Below are 20,820 nucleotides of genomic sequence, written 5' to 3'. Positions count from 1 at the left end.
CGATTTTACCAACCATGAGGCCAATTTTTCTTTGAAGGATTTATCAGGAATAGCATTTAGCGCGTGAATTAATTTTACATCCGCGATATGACGCTGTTGCAGATCGCTACTTTTGTAGTAAGCAACATCATGAGCATGACACGCCTTATCGATAGCGTTTATTGGATACTCACCGGGTTTGGGCTGATTTTGATCATCGAGTCTGATATCTAATCGTGTTCCGGGGCCACAGTAGCTATATCCTGGGAGGTGTTTTTCTCCTGGATACTTTGCCCACGGGGTTCCGGGGAGTTTTGCCAATTTGGCTGCGATGTCACCTCCTCGCTTTTTTTTAAAACATCTCCGGGTCTAGCAGAAATAAATCTAAATTTCTTTGTACCGCATTGTACACACTTGCCAGTAAGCGCCGATCTATTATTTCTTGTTGTAACGGTTGTCATATCATTTGTGCCAGTACGCACTCTGCACTTCACACAATATAGATCCATAATTTATGTATAGAGATATGAATATAATTGATTTTTCGGCAACTAAAACAAGAGAACCAGTTAAGCATGTTGCAGCGTTACCAAACTCGATCCGGATGATTATCATCGGACCATCTGGATCCGGCAAGACGCAATTGTTACTCAATTTAATAATGAGATGGATGAAGTGGGATAAGTTGTATTTGGTTGCTCCTAGCGTAGATGATCAACGATGCTACGAGGTGTTGAAAGATTTCAACGAGAATGCATCAGCGATCGCTAAAAAAAATGTCATCGAGTTTATTACAGATATCAATGATGCACCAGGTATCGATGATATTGATGGCGACGTTAACAATCTAGTCGTGTACGATGATGTTATGTTAGACAATCAAAAAAACCCAGCTAGGATATTTTCCAGAGGCAGGCATAAAAACACCGACGTGATATATGTCACTCAACGATACACTCAGATTCCAAAAGTAATCAGAGACAACTGTAATATTCTTGCTGTATTCAACGGCGTTGATACACACACGCTACGAAATATTTGGCAGACATGGTGCGGCGGTGACATGGACTTTAATGTTTTTCGAAACTTTTTTAGTCATGCTCAGTCGACCCCACATGGATTCGTAACGATAAATTTACATGATCCTCGGACACGATATCGTATCGGACTTGACCAAATATTCGGTTAAATTGTAAGATCATAAAGATCATTGTAAATAGCCACTTAGCAGCAGAGGGGGCGATGACATCAACGCGGTCGTCGATGTGCTTACCGGACGCTGACGACGCTGGGGATCGACGCGCAGAAGGTGTTAATTAAACCAAATGACGATTGGACGATCCCCCAACGACGTCGTCGTTTTTGTTTTACCAGGCGCTGACGACACTAGATCGTTGAGTTGCAGAAAGTAATAATTAAGCAAAATAACGATTGGACAAAATGTCCGATTCGCCCCCTCTGCTGCTGGAACAATAAGAATTTGATTGTCGGAAAAGTGTGTGTGTGTGTGATTTAGATTTTTAACGTAGCTTTAACAATTTTTCAGTCATATGGCTACGATGTCTGCAGTGTGACAGTTTATAGTGGTGTCTAGCACTGGGGCATCATGTCGCAGACATGTAGCATGATGTCCAACCCAGTCACATTATCCTGACACCAGGCCAACCAGTCCTAACACTAACCTCGTAATGCTGAGCGCCAAGCGAGGCAGCTGTTAGTACCATTTTGTAAGTCTTTGGTATGACTCGGCCGGGGATCGAACCCACGACCTCCCGCTTCCGAGGCGGACGCTCTAACCACTAGGCCACCGGAGCGGTGATTGTCGGAAAAGGAGCGTACGTTTGTTGATGGAGCGTACTTATAACAGAGGTCAGATAGGTGCATTGGACTTTAGCCAGTCAACGAAATTTAGCATGGTGAACAGATTGTGTGTTTGAATCTGGCTGAAGCCAGTGAAAATTACAAAGCAAGGGGAGGTGTGCTCAGTTCTTTGTAATCTAAGTATGATCCGAGCAGCCGTGTTTTGATCTTCTGAAGTTTCTGTATGTATCAGATACTGAGACGAACCAGATAGAAGTGAACTACAATAGCCCAGTCTTGAAAGTCCTAAGGAACACATAAGTGTTTTCATTGGAAAATTGTGAAAGAAGCTGATGAATTTCAGCTCGAGATATGCAGCCTTTCATATTTTAATTACATGTTGGTGTAATGAAAAAGTGCTATTGAGAGAGAGAGAGAGAGAGAGGGAGAGAAACACTTGGATTTCAAACGGGCTGTGCACATAATGTTTGTAACACTTATACGTAAAGTTTGAGGCAAAAGATCTGGACAAGAAAGTTTTTTGGTGGTTATCAGGGTGGATTCAGTTTTATCATAATTTATCTGCAGCTCTTTACATGTCATTAATGACTTCATAAACGAAATGCACATCTCTACGCCTTGAATGGTACCCTCAATTTCAGTTGGGCAGCTCGAGATCTGTATTTTTGATTGTCATCATCGTATAATTGATGAGGCACCCAATGTCAAAATCTATGACACTTGACGGCATGAAATGAAGTGAGCAGATTGAGTAGATGTTCTTAACGATACGTCAAACTTTATCCCTTCCTCAGGGATGGAGTAAATGTGTTTCTTCGTCGTCAATCCAGTTAATACCCCTTCCTCAAGAATGGAGTAAATGTGTTTCTTCGTCGTCAATCCAGTTAATACCCCTTCCTCAAGAATGGAGTAAATGCGTTTCTTCGTCGTCAATCCAGTTAATACCCCTTCCTCAAGAATGGAGTAAATGTGTTTCTTCGTCGTCAATCCAGTTAATACCCCTTCCTCAAGAATGGAGTAAATGTGTTTCTTCATTATTTGTACATGTGCATCTCTTTCTCATATTACATTTTCCACTATTGCGTGAAAGAATTTATGCTATTAGTTTTTATACAACCGTATGGACTGGCATCATATAGCGATGAGTACGAAGAGCCTACGTTATTCGTATTTGTGAAACCTCTGCTGAACTGATCCGATATAAATCGAGATGTTTTATTTTGTAATTGTATCCACAATTATTTTTAAACCGGTAGTTCTAATTATTGTTCCAGTGAAAAAGAAAAATCTATAATCAACTTCCGCATTTGTCAGTGGTAAATCTTGGTCAAAGGTATTGGTAAATGGATGTTATTTATACAAGGACAAATATAGTACTCATCCACAATCATGTTGTCCAGGAAAGCAATTTGAAGTGCACCATGTTTTAGGCAATACTGATATACGGTATATTTGGTACATTGATCCATTGATATAACTCAATACAGAGAAAAAATACAAGTGTACCATGTTTAAGGCAAGGATGCTTTATACTGATATACAGTATACATAGTACATTGATCCATTGATATAACTCAATACAGAGAAAAAATACAAGTGTACCATGTTTAAGGCAAGGATGCTTTATACTGATACACATTATACATAGTACAGTGATCCATTGATATAACTCAATACAGAGAAAAAATACAAGTGTACCATGTTTAAGGCAACGATGCTTTATACTGATATACGGTATACATAGTACATTGATCCATTTCTTGGCACCTTCTTGGCATCCGTCCGTCTACGAGAGACGATGGCATAGCTCCAAAGTACGCTTTTGCTTATCCTTCTTTTTAGCTCTCTTTTCAGCTTGCTTTATTCTTCTCTTTTCCTCTGCGTTTTGAACTCCCTGCCTGACAGCTAGACGCTAGCTGGAACGGTTGTTTGCACAGCTCTCCCAGTCGTTGACATTGATGTTTGCTGTCTTCATATCCTTCTTGCAAACATCTTTGTAGCGCAGATGTGGTCGTCCAGTTGGTCGTGCACCTTCTGCTAACTCCCCATATAACAGGTCCTTGGGAATGCGACCTGGGTCCATTCTCTTGACATGGCCGAGCCAGCGAAGGCGCCTCTCGCTGAGTATGGAGAACATGCTGTTCATGTTGGCGCGTTCTAGAACTTCTGTGTTGGGTACTTTGTCCTGCCACTGGATGTGCAGAATGCGCCGCAGACATCTCAGGTGGAAGCTGTTGAGTTTCCTCTCGTGTCTTGCATAGGTGGTCCATGTTTCGCTGCTGTAGAGAAGTGAGCTGAGCACGCACGCTTGGTAGACACGCAGTTTGGTCTTCTCTGTGAGGTTGGGGTTGTTCCAGACCCTCTGGTTAAGTCTGGCCATCACTGCTGCTGCCTTGGCAATCCTGCCGCCCACCTCAAAATCAATGGAGAGTGAGCTGGAGATGTTAGACCCGAGGTATGTGAAGTTCTCGACAACTTCCAAATTGTACCCATCGATGGAGACAGAGGGAGGGGAGTCTGTGTCCTGTGCCATGACATTTGTTTTCTTCAAACTGATGGTCAGTCCAAATTCCTTACATGCATGGGAGAGGCAGCATACCAGCTGCTGAAGTCCATCTTCCGTGTGTGATGTCAAGGCTGCATCGTCGGCAAAGAGCAATTCACGGATGAGTACCTCTGTGACTTTAGTCTTAGCACGGAGACGGGCGATGTTGAACAGCTTGCCGTCAGCCCTGGTATGGATGTACACTCCCTCGTAGCAGTCCTTGAATGCGTACTGGAGAAGCATGGAGAAGAAGATGGCAAAGAGCGTCGGTGCAAGGACACAGCCTTGTTTGACTCCGCTAACGACTGGGAATGCTTCAGATGTTGCGCCATTGAAGCACACTGTGCTGTGCATGTTCTCGTGGAACGACATAATGACAGCAAGCAGACGTGGCGGGCAGCCGATCTTCTGCAGAAGTCTGAAGAGTCCACTCCGACTAACCATGTCAAACGCCTTCGTCAGGTCTATGAAGGCAACGTAGAGGGGCATCCGCTGCTCGCGACACTTCTCCTGCAGCTGACGTAGTGAGAAGATCATGTCTACAGTTGACCTGCCGGCTCGAAATCCACACTGGGATTCTGGGTAGACGCGGGAGGCTAGGATCTGCAAGCGTGCCAAGGCAACACGGGCGAAGGCCTTTCCGACGATGCTGAGGAGGGAGATGCCCCGATAGTTGTTGCAGTCACTACGGTCTCCTTTGTTTTTGTACAAAGTGACGATGTTGGCATCACGCATGTCCTGTGGGATGTATCCCTGTTCCCAGCAAAGGCAGAGGAGTGTGTGTAGGGGCTGGAGCAGTGCTGGTTTTCCGCTCTTGAGGACTTCAGGCGGAATGCCGTCGCTTCCGGGAGCCTTCCCACAGGCAAGGCAATCGATGGCTTTTCCGAGCTCTTCCAGGGTGGGCTGTGTGTCTAGCTCCTCCATGACAGGCAGGTCTGGAATGGCGTCCAGGGCAGTTCCAGTGACATTGTTTTGGGTTGCATATAGCTCGAGATAGTGCTCAACCCATCGCTGCAGTTGTTTCCCCTGGTCTGTGATGACTTCGCCCGTCTTGGACTTGAGGGGGGCGGTCTTGTAGCTGGGGGGGCCTGTCGCTTGTTTGATACCCTCATACATTCCTCTTGTATCCCCGGTGTCAGCAGCTGTCTGTATACTGTTGCAAAGGTTCAGCCAGTAGGTGTTGGCACAGCGGCGGGCGGTCTTCTGGGCATTATTCCTTGCAATCCTGAGGGCTTGTAGTGTTCTGGGACTAGGTGCAGCCTTGTATGCCAGGAGGGCTTTCCTCTTTGCCTCAGTCACGGGCTCCATCTCCTCCCAGTTTGCCTCATACCAGTCGACATTCTTTCGCTCCCTCTTCCCGTAAGCTGTGATGGCTGAATTGTACACAGAGTCACGGATATGGGACCACTTGGAATCAATGGTGTCATCAGGTGTCACTTTGGTGAGGGCTTCCTTCAGTTTGCTGATGAACTGCTGTGTTTTCTCTGGGTTGCTTGCACAGCAGGTGTTGATACGTGGGTGACCCTTCTTCTTGGCGTGGTGCAGCTTCTTGGGTAATATTCGCACCTTGCTGGCCACGAGGGAATGGTCCGTGTCACAATCGGCACTGTGGTAGCTGCGGGTAAGGAGGACACTGGCCAGTTCTGCACGCCTGGTCATGACGAGGTCTAGCTGGTGCCAGTGGCGTGAACGTGGGTGTCTCCACGACACCTGGTGGATCTCCTTGCATTTGAAGAAAGTGTTTGTCACACATAGGCTGTGGGAGCAGCACATCTCCAGCAGTCGCTGACCATTCTCGTTGATCTTTCCCCTTCCGTAAAAGCCGAGACAGGTGGACCAGGCCTCATGGTCAGCTCCCACTCTAGCATTGAAGTCTCCTAGTAAGTAAAGGCTTTCATTGTTGGGGATACTAGATATTGCCTGATCCAGAGCCTCATAAAACTTGTCTTTCTCCTCGTAGGTGGAGTAGAGGGTTGGAGCGTACACACTGAAGATGTTGACCGGGCCTAAGGATGTTGACAGCCGGAGGGCAAGGATTCTCTCAGTACATGATGATGGAGGTTCAATGAAGGCGATTAGCGTGTTCTTGACGGCAAAGTCTACACCATGATGCCTAGGTTCATCCAAGGGCTTCCCCTGCCAAAAGAATGTGTAATTGGCTTCCCTGATGGTGCCGCTGTCAGCCAGTCGGGTCTCCTGGAGGCAGGCAATGTCGATGTTCAGTCGGGAGAGTTCTCTGTCAATGACGGCAGTCTTCCGTGCATCGTCGATCTGCTATAGGTCAGTGGTCAATCCAGGACACTTGGTCCTGATGTTCCAGGTTGCAAAACGAAGAGTTGGAGTCTTTTTATTTCTTCTTTTAGTCTTTCCTGGTGCAGAGTTTTGTGGCCCACTTGTCGAGATGGTTCTCTAAGCTCCACGCACCCAGTGAAGCAGGCAGGCCATGGCGGGCAGCACCTTACTGACTGGGGGCTGCCCAGCTTGAGGCGGGCGGTAGCTGTCCAGTGAGACCTGATGATCTCTCCCACCGTCAGAAGTAACCCCTGGCGCCAAGCTCTACGCCAATCGAGCTTTGACTTAGAACCGGTAAACTGCTACTTCTCGTGTTGTGCCGACGCCGTACGACGACGCTGGAGTGTCCTCTCCAGTGGAGCTATGAAGCCTGGGCAGGGTGGTATGGAGAATCAGCTGTTGCCCATGCAGCAGATCCCCCCTCTCCACGCAGCTGGTGTGCCCAAGGGAACGACGAATGCCGATACAGCTTGGCACCAACGGCGTCGCAGGAGTTGCCGGAATGACGTTGAAGTCAATGTCATACCGCCTTAGGGACTCCATCTCCGGATTTTCTGTCGGGGTTTACTCCCTTAGCCTTTCCCATGAGTGGGTATAGCCACAAGGCAGCAGAGGTTTGGAATCGGAGTTTTCCTTCTCCTAGATGAGCTACCATCCAAGGTTTACGAGTCCCATCTACCCGAAGCAACTGGTTTTAAGGCGCCAGTGGGCCGCCTTCACCCCTTCTCCTGTTAGTAGAAAACATGGTCTGCCGGGCTTCAAATCTAAGCCACTCGCGAAGGCCAGGAGCTGGATTTTAGTTGACAGAGGCAGTAAGAGACGCAGGCCGTATGGGGCATTTTGGAGGATTGGGGCGCTTGTCTCCCACTCCCACCCCGGGCAATGTCAACCTTAGACCACCATTTATATAACTCTAAACAGAGAAGCAATACAATTGTACCATGTTTAAGGCAACGATGCTTTATACAGATAAACATTATGCATAGTACAGTGATTCATTGATATAACTCTATACAGACAAGCAATAAAAGTGTACCGTGTTATAACAATATAAATAGGTCTTCTACAAAGGAAACACATATATATCCAGTCTATTTAAATTGGTCATCTCTTTGTGGCACAAACGCTATAAAGAAAATCCAATGATTTTAAAACAATTAAAATATGTATTTGCAAGTAGTTCTTCCTAATTGATATATACAGATTTTAATTGTGTTGTGTAACATGTACAACATTTATTAATTTTTTGCTGATAAAGCAAGCATAGTACAACTTTCTATTTTGTTTCTTTGATTTAATAATCCATTTGTTATACCGTCCATATTAGAAAAAGCTTGTTTCCATTCAGCAAGTAGGTTTTTTTGTCTTTCTCATATATTGGTTCCTGCAAAACAAACTCCTTAATTTCATTATTAGTTTCTCAATATACTTCCTTGCAAATATCGTATTAATTAACCATGTCCAACAGTCCAGTAATTTGTCATTCGAACAGATATTTAATTTGTTTTACACGAAATATCATTTAATTTCATGTTTAGTTTTTGTTAGAGTGCTTCATATGAATCTTTTCTTATTTTTTCGCTCTTGTCATCTTGAAATTGGCTAATACAATGGATCTCCTTGTACAATAAGCAAGACTCTGAAAGACAAAATAGTTTAGATTACAGGTTTTTTTAATCAAGTCACCATAGCAGCTGAGACAAAAGTATCTGAACAAAATCTATAGGGGCGAGGGAAGCAATGTCAAAAAAAAACACCTTACTATATATATTCGTAAAATATATAGATCGAACTGCTACATCATACAACTAGGTCTGCCAATGCATTATGTAATTACAAATCAAAGTCTAGATGGTTTATTATGACTAATTAGTAGTACAAACAATGTCAATGCATGATGTAATAGCATGTCAAGTTCTAGACAGTTAATTAAGACTAATCAATAGTATATACAACGTCAATGCATGAGATAATGGCAGGTTAAGTTCTAAACAGTTTATTAGAACTAATTAGTAGTACAAACACTGTCAATGCATGAGATAATGGCAGGTTAAGTTCTCAACAGTTTATTAGAACTAATTAGTAGTACAAACGCTGTCAATGCATGAGATAATGGCAGATTAAGTTCTAAACAGTTTATTAGGACTAATTAGTAATACAAACAATGTCTGCTTAGTACGCAATGATAGATAATGGACTGTGTTGTCTTCGCGTGCATCGGACTCATAATGAGTGTATATGGAACTTATTCAAATTATGTTCAATATGATAGAGCGATTTTGATGTAATACGGTGGTATTCATGTGACACCGTGAAACTAACATGGTCGAACTGTTCTGGTGATACATTGGAACTGATGTCGTGATATCGCGATATAGTGGAAGTGACATGTTATTACGGTAGGAATGATATGGTAATACAGATGAAGCGATGTGGTGATACAGGAGAACTGATATGGTGATAAAATTGAAATGACATGATGATATAGTAGAACTGACATGGCGATATAATGCAACTGGTATGTTCATACGTTGGAATTGCTGTGGTCATAAAGTGGAACTGACACGGTGAAATTATTTATCAACAGTACTTGCACACGTAGCCACAAATGAACAAAAACCAACCAGTCATGCACATTAACACACGCAATCACCAATATACTTGCATAGCTTGGATATTACTCTATACATAGAAGCAATAAAATGTACCATATTTAAGGCAAGGATGCATTATACTGATATACAGTATACATAGTACAGTGATCCATTGATATAACTCCATACAGAGAAACAATACAAGTGTACCATGTTGACGGAAAGGATGCTTTTTACTGATATACAGTATACATAGTACAGTGATCCCTTGTTATAACTCTATACAGACAAGCAATAAAATTGTACCATGTTTAAGGTAAGGATGCTTTTTACTGATACACAGTATGCATAGTACAGTGATCCATTGATATAACTCTATACAGACAAGTAATAAAAGTGTAATGTTTAAGGTAAGGATGCTTTATAGTGATATACAGTATACATAGTACAGAGATCCATTGATATAACTATACAGAGAAGCAATAAAAGTGTACCGTGGTTAAGGTAAGAATGCTTTATAGTGATATACATTATATATAGTACAGTTATCCCTTGTTATAACTCTATACAGAGAAGCAATAAAAGTGTACCATGTTATGACAATAGAAATATTTTCTGTACATACATATCCAGTCTATAAAAATTGGTCTTAAATCCAAAGCTTTCAAACAACTAAAATATGTATTTGCAAGTAGTTATTTCTAATTCATAGATACAAAAGTGTAATTTTGTTGTGTAACATTTACAACATTTATTAATGTTTTACTGATAAAGCAAACATAGTACAACTTTCTATTTATTTTTTATATATTTTTTGGGAGGATTTAATAATGCATTTGCTATACCGTCCATATTAGAAAAAACTTGTTTCCATTCAGCAAGTAGGTCTTTTGTCTTTCTCATATATTGGTTCCTGCAAAACAAACTACTTAAATTCAATAATAGTTTCTTCTCAATATACTTTTTTTCAAATATCGTTTTAATTTAAACCATGTCCAACAGGTCAGAATTTTGCCATTCGAACAAATATTTAATTTTTTGGACGAAATAACATTTAATTTCATGTTTAGTTTGTGTTTACAATTGAGTGTTTCATATTAATATTTTCTAATATTTTCCCTCTCGTCATCAAGAAATTCGCTAATACAATTGATCTTCTTTTAAAATAAATAAGATTTTGAAAGATAAAATAGTTCAGATTACAGGTATTTTTAATCAAGTCACCACAGCAGCTGAGACAAAAGTATGTGAACAAAATCCATAAGAGTAAGGAAAGGAATGTAGAAAACCCACCTTACTGAATATATTTGCAAAATATTCAGATTGAACTGCCGACATCATGCAACTATGTCTGTCAGTTAATTATGTGATTGCATATCAAAGTCTAGATGGTTTGTTATGGCTAATTAGTAGTACAATGTCAATGAATGATGTAATAGTAGGTTAAGTTCTAGACAGTTTATTAGTACTAATTAGTAGTACAAACAATGTCATTGCATGATGTAATAGCAGATTAAGTTCTCGACATTTTATTATGTCTAATTAGTATTACAAACAATGTCAATGAATGATGTAAAGCAGGTTACGTTCTAGACAGTTTATTAGTACTAATTATTAGTACAAACAATGTCTTTGCATGATGTAATAGCAGATTAAGTTCTCGACATTTTATTATGTCTAATTAGTATTACAAACAATGTCAATGCATGATTTAATAGCAGGTTAAGTTTTTGACAGTGTATTATATCTAATTAGTATTACTAACAATGCCAATGCATGACATAATGGCAGGTCATGTTGTAGACAGTTTATTATGACTAATTAATAGGACAAACAATGTCAGTGCATGATGGAATAGCAGGTTAAGTTCTAGACAGTTTATTAGGACTAATTATTAGTACAAACAATTTCAATGCATGCTATAAACCAGGTCAAGTTCTAAACAGTTTATTGTCACAAATTGGTAGTACAAACAATGTCAATGCACGATATAATGACACGTGAAGTTCTAGACAGTTTATTATGACTAATTAGTAGTACAAACAATGTCAATGCATGATGTAACATTAGGAATAATTAGTAGTACAAAGAATGTCAATGCATGGTGTAATAGCAGGTTAAGTTCTAGACAGTTGTTTAGGACTAATTAGTAGTACAAACAATGTCAATGCATGATGTAACATTAGGAATAAGTAGTACTACAAAGAATGTCAATGCATGGTGTAATAGCAGGTTAAGTTCTAGACAGTACATTATGACTAATTAGTAGTACAAACAATGTCAATGCATGATATAATGGCAGGTCAAGCTCTACACAGCTTATTAGAACTAATTGTTAGTACAAACAATGCCTGCTCAGTACGCAATGGTAGATTATGGGCTGTGTTGTCTTCAACTGCATCGGACCCATACTGAGTGTGTATGGAGCTTATGCAAATTATGTTCAATATGATAGGGCGAAATTGATGAAATACGGCGGTATTCATTTGACACCGTGAAACTAACACGATCGAACTGTTCTGGAGATACATTGGAACTGATGTCGTGATATCGCGATATAGTGGAAGTGACATGTTAATACGGTAGGAATGATATGGTAATACAGATGAAGCGATGTGGTGATACAGTGGAACTGACATGGTGATACAATTGAAATGACATGATGATAGAATAGAAATGACATAGTGATATAATGCAACTGGCATGTTGATATGTTGGAACTGATATGGTGATATAGTGGAACTGACAAGGTGAAATTATTTATCAACAGTACTTACACACGTAGTAAAAAATGAGCAAAAACCAGCCAGTCATGCATATCAACACACGCAATCACCGATATACTTGCATAACTTGGAAACGCCTAAATAGGGACTAGAACCCTTTTACAATGGTGCATGAATAATACATTCTACGGGCAGTTTGTGTCATTTCTTAATCCTTCCAATGTTGTTGGCGCTTATTTGTTTTGTTCGCGGTCAAGCCTTGCTTTTTAGAATCAGTCAATTGTGTGAAACAATATTAAATTTACAATCCACCAAAGTAATGATAAACCATTGAAATTCACCAAAGTAATGAAATGAGAAACTATTGAAATTCGCCAAATGGAAAGATGATTTTAGAATAACGTTAACCTACAGCTGAATAAAACTAATTCAATATTTGCTAAACCTACAAAGTGGGAAGTTGAACTAGAGTGCACCCAGCGTGTGTCGGTACAATATTTTGTTTCGCTTGATTTTATATAGCATATCGGTTATATGAACCGTCGTCATCATTATCATTGGTAATTTCAGCACTGTGTCGTCATCATCTCAATCCTCGTCAACATATATATATATATATATATATATATATATATATATATATATATATATATATATATATATATATATATATATATATATATATATATATATGTATGTATATATATATATATATATATATATATATATATATATATACATACATGCATACATGCATATGATATTTCTTTCTTTTGGAAATGTGTGTAGCGTGTGTTCGAGTGTCGGGTATTGCATGGATTGTTTCATTTATTATGTTTCGTGCCATCGTCTTATCGTACAATACACCAGTCTCGTCGTTCACACACATTGTGTTTGTGATATTCATTTAGTCCAAAGCCCACTAGGTTTAAATTATTTTACATGGTCTACACAAGCCAAACACTTTAAATATGACATTATGGCTCCCAGTTATCTATACCAGCCAAACCCTTTTAAAAAGTGCTTTTTGATGCCAGGAAGTGTCCAGATTTATATTTTTTTAGATTGGATTTTATCATACATTTCAACAAGGTGTCAGTGTTCGTTTCTCTCTAAACTGTGATATAGGAAACAGTAATTCATAGCTTAATGAACTGGAGCTCTTGAAAGTGTCTAAAAAACATGAACTATCCTTAAGATAGGCTCTTGATGCATAACCCTTACCAGGAAGAATAAAAAGTTTATAATACTAGATCTCACTCAGATAAGTAGGATGGAATTAAACTATGACACACAGTCCAGTCCAGGGCCTGTGTTAAGACACATAAATTTGTGGATCTTATCCAACATGATGATCACGGCTAGTAGAATAATAATATACGTCATATTGATTACCAGCAAGGTGGAGTTTTTTGTAGCGGATTCTGGTATGTAAAAATCACTTTCATTTTCTTCATGTCGTTTTTTCCTGTAGCCTGGCTCAAAGGAGGGGCGCCAATGATGACTTTGCGAGATTCTATTTACATGCAGCCCTATTCTATACTGATCCTTTAGACTTTGAAAAATATACGTCTGTCCACTCTTTGATGATATTTTCCCATCTCTTCGTCTGCCTGCCTTGATGTCTTTATTAAACTGTGCCATGTAGACTTTTTTTTATTGATATGAATGTACCATCTTAGTTTCCGTTTCCTTACGGTGGTGAGCAGATCTTTATATGGTCCAATTGCACATTGGATTCTGACGCGCATCAACTCATAATATACGTTGTCTGAGATTTTCAGGATCCTTCGATAACATCTCATTTCTAAAGCATGGATTATTCTCTAGTTCTGTTGTCAGGGTATAAGCACCAAATACATATATAAATATAGACATGACGAGGGATGGCGCACGCTTGATCATTTGAGAATAATTATATTTTACCTATAGCTTCCGGGGCCCCTGATGGCCGAGTGGTTTTAAGTACTGGCTTTTACTAATGCTACCATCTCCATTCATTTCCGTGTGGGTTTGAATATCGGCCTCAGCAATAGAGCTATAATATGAAATGATGCCAATCGATGCCATGTTAATAATACAGCCTTATTAGAGAGATAAAACATCAAATGGTGCCATGTGATCAACAATACTGCTATAAAATATGAGATTGTGCCACATAATAATAATAATAATAATAATAATGTGGGCTTAATACAGCACCTAACTTGTTCAAGCTCTAAACGCTTCACCATATTAGACAACAGATCGAAGCATACACAGCAAGATTACAAAATCAGACATGAAATTTCAAAACAAATGCATAACAATAATTAAGGGAAAAACCGTATAAGTCTTGATGTCTGTTCCTATAGTAGACATAAGGCAGTTTTAAAAGCAATTTTTAATGAGATCACCGAGTCACTGTGTCTAAGATCAATCGGTAATTCGTTCCTAGTAGCTAGGCCCTGGTATAGAAAAGAACGCTATGACGTCAGTTTTAGAGTGACAACAATATTAATTAGTTTGTCGGAAAATGAGTGTACGTTTCTAGATAGGGTGTACATATGATGGAGGTTAGATATGGGCATTGGACTTTAGCCAGTCAACGAAATCTAGCATGGTGAACAGATTGTGTGCTTGAATCTGGCCCAAACCAGTGAAAGTTACAAAGCAGGAGGAGGTTTGTTCAGTTCATCGTAATCTTAGTATGATCCAAGCAGCCGTATTTTGATTTTTATTAAGTGTCTGTAGTAGATACTGAGCCAAACAGATAGAAGCGACATAAAATAGTCCAGTCTTGAAAGTCCTATGGAACACACAAGTGTTTTCGTGGGAAAATTGTGAAAGAAGCTGATGCATTTCAGCTCTAGATACTCTGCCTTGCATATTTTAATTACATGTTGGTGTAATGAGAGGACTATTGAGAGAGACACTTAGCTTTCAAACGAACTGTGAATTTAATGTTGGTAATACGGATACGTATTGGTTAAGGTAAAGGATCTGAATGAGAAAGTTTTTTGGTGGTTATCAGGATGGTTTCAGTTTTATCTTCATTGATCTGCAGCTTGTTACATGTCATCCATGGCTTCATCACGGAAATGCACATCTCTACGCATGGAGTGGTACCCTCCGTTTCATTTGGGCAGCTAGATTTTTTTTGTACAATTGATGAGAACGAATTGTGTAAATGTTCTTCACGATACGTAAAACGTTATCCTTTCCTCAGAGATGGAGTAAATGTGTTTCTTCAGAACAGGTCCAATGTATCTGCTCCTCAAAGATGGAGCAAGTGTGTTTCTTCGTATTCAATCCAATTATTACCCTTCCTCAAGAATGAGTAAATGGGTTTCTTCAAGATTTTTACATGTTTATCTCTTTCTCATATTACATTTTCCACTATTGCGTGAGAAGAATTGATGTTATTAGTTTCTATGCAACCATATGGACTGGCATCATATAGCGATGAGTACGAAGAGCATACTTTTGTGAAACATCCGCTGAACTGATCCGATATAAATCGGGATGTTTTATTATGTAATTGTATCCACAATTATTTCTAAGTCGGTAGTTCTAATTATTGTTCCAATGAAGAAGCAAAACCTGTAATCAACTTCCGTATTTGTCAGCGGTAAATCTTGGTCAAAGGTATTCGCAAATGGATGTTATTTATACAAGGACAAATATAATACTCATCCACCATCGTGTTGTTCAGGAAAGCAGTTTGAAGTGCACCACATCATAGGCAAGGATGGTTTATACTGTAATACAGTATACATGGTACATTGATCCATTGATATAACTCTATACAGAGAAACAATACAAGTGTACCATGTTTAAGGCAATGATACTTTATACTGATATACAGTATGCATATTACAGTGATTGCTTGATAACATTCTATACATAGAAGCAATACCAGTGTACCATGTTTCAGGTAAGGATGCTTTTTACTGATACACAGTATACATTGTACAGTGATCCCTTCTTATCACTATATGCATAGAAGCAATACCAGTGTACCATGTTTAAGGTAAGAATGCCTTTTACCGATATGCAGTATACATATTACAGTGATCCATTGATATAACTCTATATAGACAAGCAATAAAAGTGTACCATATTATGACAATATAAATATTTTCTATAAAGAAAAACATTCATATCCGGTCTATGAAAATTGGTCTTCTCTTTGTGGCACAAATGCTATAAGGAAAATCAAAAGTTTTCAAACAATTAAAATATGTATTTGCAAGTAGTTATTTCTAATTCATAGATACAAGAGTGTAATTTTGTTGTGTAACATGTACAACATTTATTAATGTTTTACTGATCAAGCAAACATAATACAACATTCTATCGTTTTTTTCTTCTTCTTTTTTGTTTTATTGATTTAATAATGCATTTGCTATACCGTCCATATTAGAAAAAGCTTGTTTCCATTCAGCAAGTAGGTCTTTTTGTCTTTCTAATATATTGGTTCCTGCAAAACAAACTACTTAATTTCATTATTAGTTTCTCAACATACTTCTTTGCTAATATCGTATTAATTTGAACCATGTCCAACAGTCTAGTATTTTGTCATTCGAACAAATATTTAATTTTTTATACGAAATATCATTTAATTTCATGTTTAGTTTGTGTTTATACTTGAGTGTTTCATATTAATATTTTCTAATTTTTCCCTCTCGTCATCAAGATATTGGCGAATACATTTGATCTCCTTGTAAAATAAACAAGATTTTGAAAGGCAAAATAGTTTAGATTACAGGTATTTTTAATCAAGTCACCACAGCAGCTGAGACAAAAGTATCTGAACAAAATCCATAAAGGCAAGGAAAGGAATGTAGAAAACCCACCTTACTGTATATATTTGCAAAATATTCAGATCGAACTGCCGACATCATACAACTATGTCTGCCAGTTAATTATGTGATTGCATATCAAAGTCTAGATGGTTTGTTATGGCTAATTAGTAGTACAATGGCAATGCATGATGTAGTGGCAGGTCAAGTTCTAGACAGTTTATTAGGACTAATTAGTAGTACAATGTCAATGCATGATGTAATAGCTGGTTACGTTCTTGACAGTGTATTATGACTAATTAGTAGTAATAACAATGCCTGCTCAGTACGCAGTGGTAGATTATGGGCTGTGTTGTCTTCAGCTGCATCGGACCCATACTGAGTGTGTATGGAGCTTATGCAAATTATGTTCAATATGATAGGGCGAAATTGATGAAATACGGCGGTATTCATTTGACACCGTGAAACTAACACGATCGAACTGTTCTGGTGATACGTTGGAATTGATGTGATGTCGTGATATAGTGGAAGTGACATGCTAATACGGTAGAAATGATATGGTAATACAGATGAAGCGATGTGGTGACACAGTGGAACTGACATGGTGATACAATTGAAATGACATGATGATAGAGTAGAACTGACATGGTGATATAATGCAACTGTCATGTTCATACGTTGGAACTGATGTGGTGATACAATGGAATTGAGATGGTGATACAATTGAAATGACATGATGATAGAGTAGAACTGACATGGTCATATAATGCAACTGGCATGTTGACACGCTGGAACTGATGTGGTGATACAGTGGAACTCACATGGTGATACAATTGAAATGACATGATGATAGAGTAGAACTGACATGGTGATATAATGCAACTGGCATGCTGATACGTTGGAACTGATGTGGTGATATAGTGGAACTGACACGGTGAAATTATCAACAGTACTTACACACGTAGCTAAAACATGAACAAAAACCAGCCAATCATGCACATTAACACACGCAAGCACCAATATACTTGCATAACTTGGAAACGCATTAAGAGGGACTAGAACCCTTTTACAATGGTGCATGAATAATACATTCTACGGGCAGTTTGTGTCATTTCTTAAGCCTTCCAATGTTGTTGGCGCTTATTTGTTTTGTTCGCGGTCAAACCTTGCTTTTATAAAATCAATCAAGTGTGTGAAACAATATTAAATTTACAATCGACCAAAGTAATGATAAACCACTGAAATTCAACAAAGTAATGAAATGAAAAACCATTGAAATTCACCAAATGGAAAGATAATTTTAGAATGAAATTAACCTAAAGCTGAATAAAACTAATTCAATATTTGCTAAACCTACAATTTTTATATTGCATTTAATAATAATAATAATAATAATAATATTGAGGAATGTGTATAGCGCCTAATCTTTAGAAGCTCTAAGCGCTTCACAACATTAGACAACACCTATAAGATAAAAAACATATAATGATATGTTTACAAACACAAACACCATGAAATTAGATAACATAGAAAAAACATGCTGAGAATATTTAAGGTAGGAAACATTATTAGGTATTTAAGTTTGTTCTTGCAGTTGAAATAAGTGAGTTTTGAGAGCACTCTTGAATGTGATAACTGTGTCTTTGTGTCTACGTTCAGTGGGCAATTCATTCCAAGTTGCTGGGCTCTGGTATGCAAAAGAACGCTTTCCATATGACTTTGTTTTCATAGTGGGAATAATGAGTATACGATTGTCAGAAGAGGAGCATAAGTATCTTGATGGTGTGTACACATGAGTGAGGTCGGATAGATATGTTGGACTAGAGAGAGAGAGAAAGAGAGAGAGAGGGTGGGGAGTGAGAGAATGGGCTGTCAGGCAGGTTTTCTTCGTAATTTTCGAGAATGAGTCATTTGTTCCATTAATTGTGATATCGGAAAAAGTAATAGAGTTTAATCTACTGGAGCTAGTGAACATGTCTAACATAAAATTCATTGTACTTATGGTGGCTGTTGTTGCATAACCTTTACCAGGAAGTTAATCACGTATAGAATTGCAGGCGCTTACTCAGATTAGGATGTAAGAGTACACCTATCACACCGTCAAGGACGAGCATTAAGACAGAAAAATATAGATCGTATCATATCTTCTGATCTCGGTTCGAGGCAAAACTATTCTGCGTGATCTTGATAACTTGCAAGCTGGAGATTTGTTTAGCCGAATCTGGTATGGCGTCGAATGGCAAAGATGCACTGATCACTGCCATTTCACCTCTCCCTGAATGCGATAATCCTCTTATCACATCCGTGCCATACTTTATTTTAGTAATATAAAATCAATATTTTTATATAAGAAAGGAAACACTAGTCTCACCATTTAAACCGGTAACAGGCAAGATGTCATAGAACGTTTTACATTTTTTTAAAAACACTGTTGAAATGAAATTTTGACAAAGTGCATTTTGAATATCTATTGATATTGAATGCACGGGCAGGATTGGATATGACCAATACCTTAAATAAAAAGACGTGAAGGTGAAGAAGTGTTGCTATAGTGACGATGTTCTTGGTGCCTACACACATATTATTTTTAAGTAACATCTTGTTTTGATACATGCTGGGGAAAACCGGTCATTGTCCAGGAGCACATCTTCTTTACAACATCAAATCGCCAACTCTTGACAATGAGGCTAATGTAGTCACCTTTGGCCAATGGCATCGACCGAAACCACTCCCTATTCTTTCAACCTGTTGCAAAATGATATTAGTGATGTGGACAACCCTCTAATTATTCCGTGAAAACGCACTGGCATTTCAACTACAGCTACCAGAAAAGCTTATATTCAAGACTGATTGACCTAACATTGTGTCACATTCGTCCCAGATGGTTTGATTTCAGAATTTTATCAACATTTATTAAATTTAATAAAGCCTACAAAATTGGCTGAAGATGCAAAACTGCGTCCACCTCCTTATCAATACAATCTGGCTAGATAGAAAATATACTGGCAAGTTTTAATCAATATAAATTACCCAAGAATATAATTGTTAACAAAGTTACATTCCAGCCCTTTTCACAGCCGGCTTTTAAGACCAACAACATGAAGAGATGGAGAGATGGGTTAAAGCAGTTACAGAGTTTGGAACAAATGTCATGGAAGTCAAACTTTCTGATCATAAGTTCGAGATGGATATCGTGAAACTTAAGCTGTAATAGAGCCAACAACTCCGATTTGCGAATTTTAGTATTTTGGACACTTTAAGCAAAACTAAATATATCAATAGAAAACTGGCGACACTAGAATATAATATAAGATGAAAAAGACCTATAGCTACTTTGATCGTTGGCCATTATAAAACTCCATACGTTTTATTATATCAGAAGAGTATAGTATATGTTGTAATTTTTTTATTGATCTCGACTCTAAAACTTTAAAGACCCCTAATATTGGTGTAATTTGTTTGAAAATGATTTAATGATTCCAATTAGAATAAAACTGATCTGTAGACCTCGCTTTGGCACGTTTGTTTCTTGTGTGCATTGATAATTTTGGAATTAAGGAAAGTAAACGCTTCATTTGACGGTTTAGACTCGGTTCAAAGAAATACAACATTGTAATAGGTGCATGTTTTCGACGGCAAAGTGTATTCGTTCCTTAGGAGACATATGCCTTCCTGTCAAGGAATACGTATAGGGTATGTGTTATGCCATGTATATGAACCTCTCATACTCATTGGTTTCGTTTAGCAATTATCTTTCCCTCTGCAGATTTTATAAGTAATCTGCCTAAAGCTAACAGTAGTGAAATAAATGAAAACTGTCATCAGTGTGAGAGAAAGTTTTCTTATTTATTACGCAGTTTTGACGCTCTTTGCTAATAACTCATCTTCAAATTTATTCATCTATAGTTGTAAAACTAACTGCGTTTCCGCTTCGTAAGAGATACTCAAGTCACAAAAAATAATCTTCCTGGTCAACAATATCATTTTCCTTTGTAGCATGCTCACTGCACTTACTGTTGTGTAAGTATCGTAATGATGCGCAGAATAATACATGACTGTAGTTAAAAGGATGGATGTAT

The 20,820-nt window shown here is 38.5% G+C and overlaps 1 protein-coding gene across 1 annotated transcript in view; it reads left to right on the top strand.

The window, feature by feature from the left end:
- The first annotated feature begins 13,219 nt into the window (after nucleotides 1-13,219).
- LOC149773985 (low-density lipoprotein receptor-related protein 2-like) overlaps nucleotides 13,220-20,820 on the top strand; it is a 57,049-nt gene continuing 49,448 nt past the window's right edge. The window contains exon 1 of the mRNA XM_089945933.1: nucleotides 13,220-13,384. Within this exon, the coding sequence (XP_089802059.1) occupies nucleotides 13,231-13,384 (154 nt within the window). The 5' untranslated portion in view covers nucleotides 13,220-13,230. The remainder of the gene's footprint in view (nucleotides 13,385-20,820) is intronic.

Source organism: Sinohyriopsis cumingii, unplaced genomic scaffold (genome assembly GCF_028554795.1).
Source record: "Sinohyriopsis cumingii isolate HCF-2022 unplaced genomic scaffold, ASM2855479v2 utg000488l, whole genome shotgun sequence".
Taxonomy (NCBI): domain Eukaryota; kingdom Metazoa; phylum Mollusca; class Bivalvia; order Unionida; family Unionidae; genus Sinohyriopsis; species Sinohyriopsis cumingii.
The sequence above is the reverse complement of the archived record's forward strand: the minus strand, read 5'-3'. Positions and strand labels throughout refer to the sequence as shown.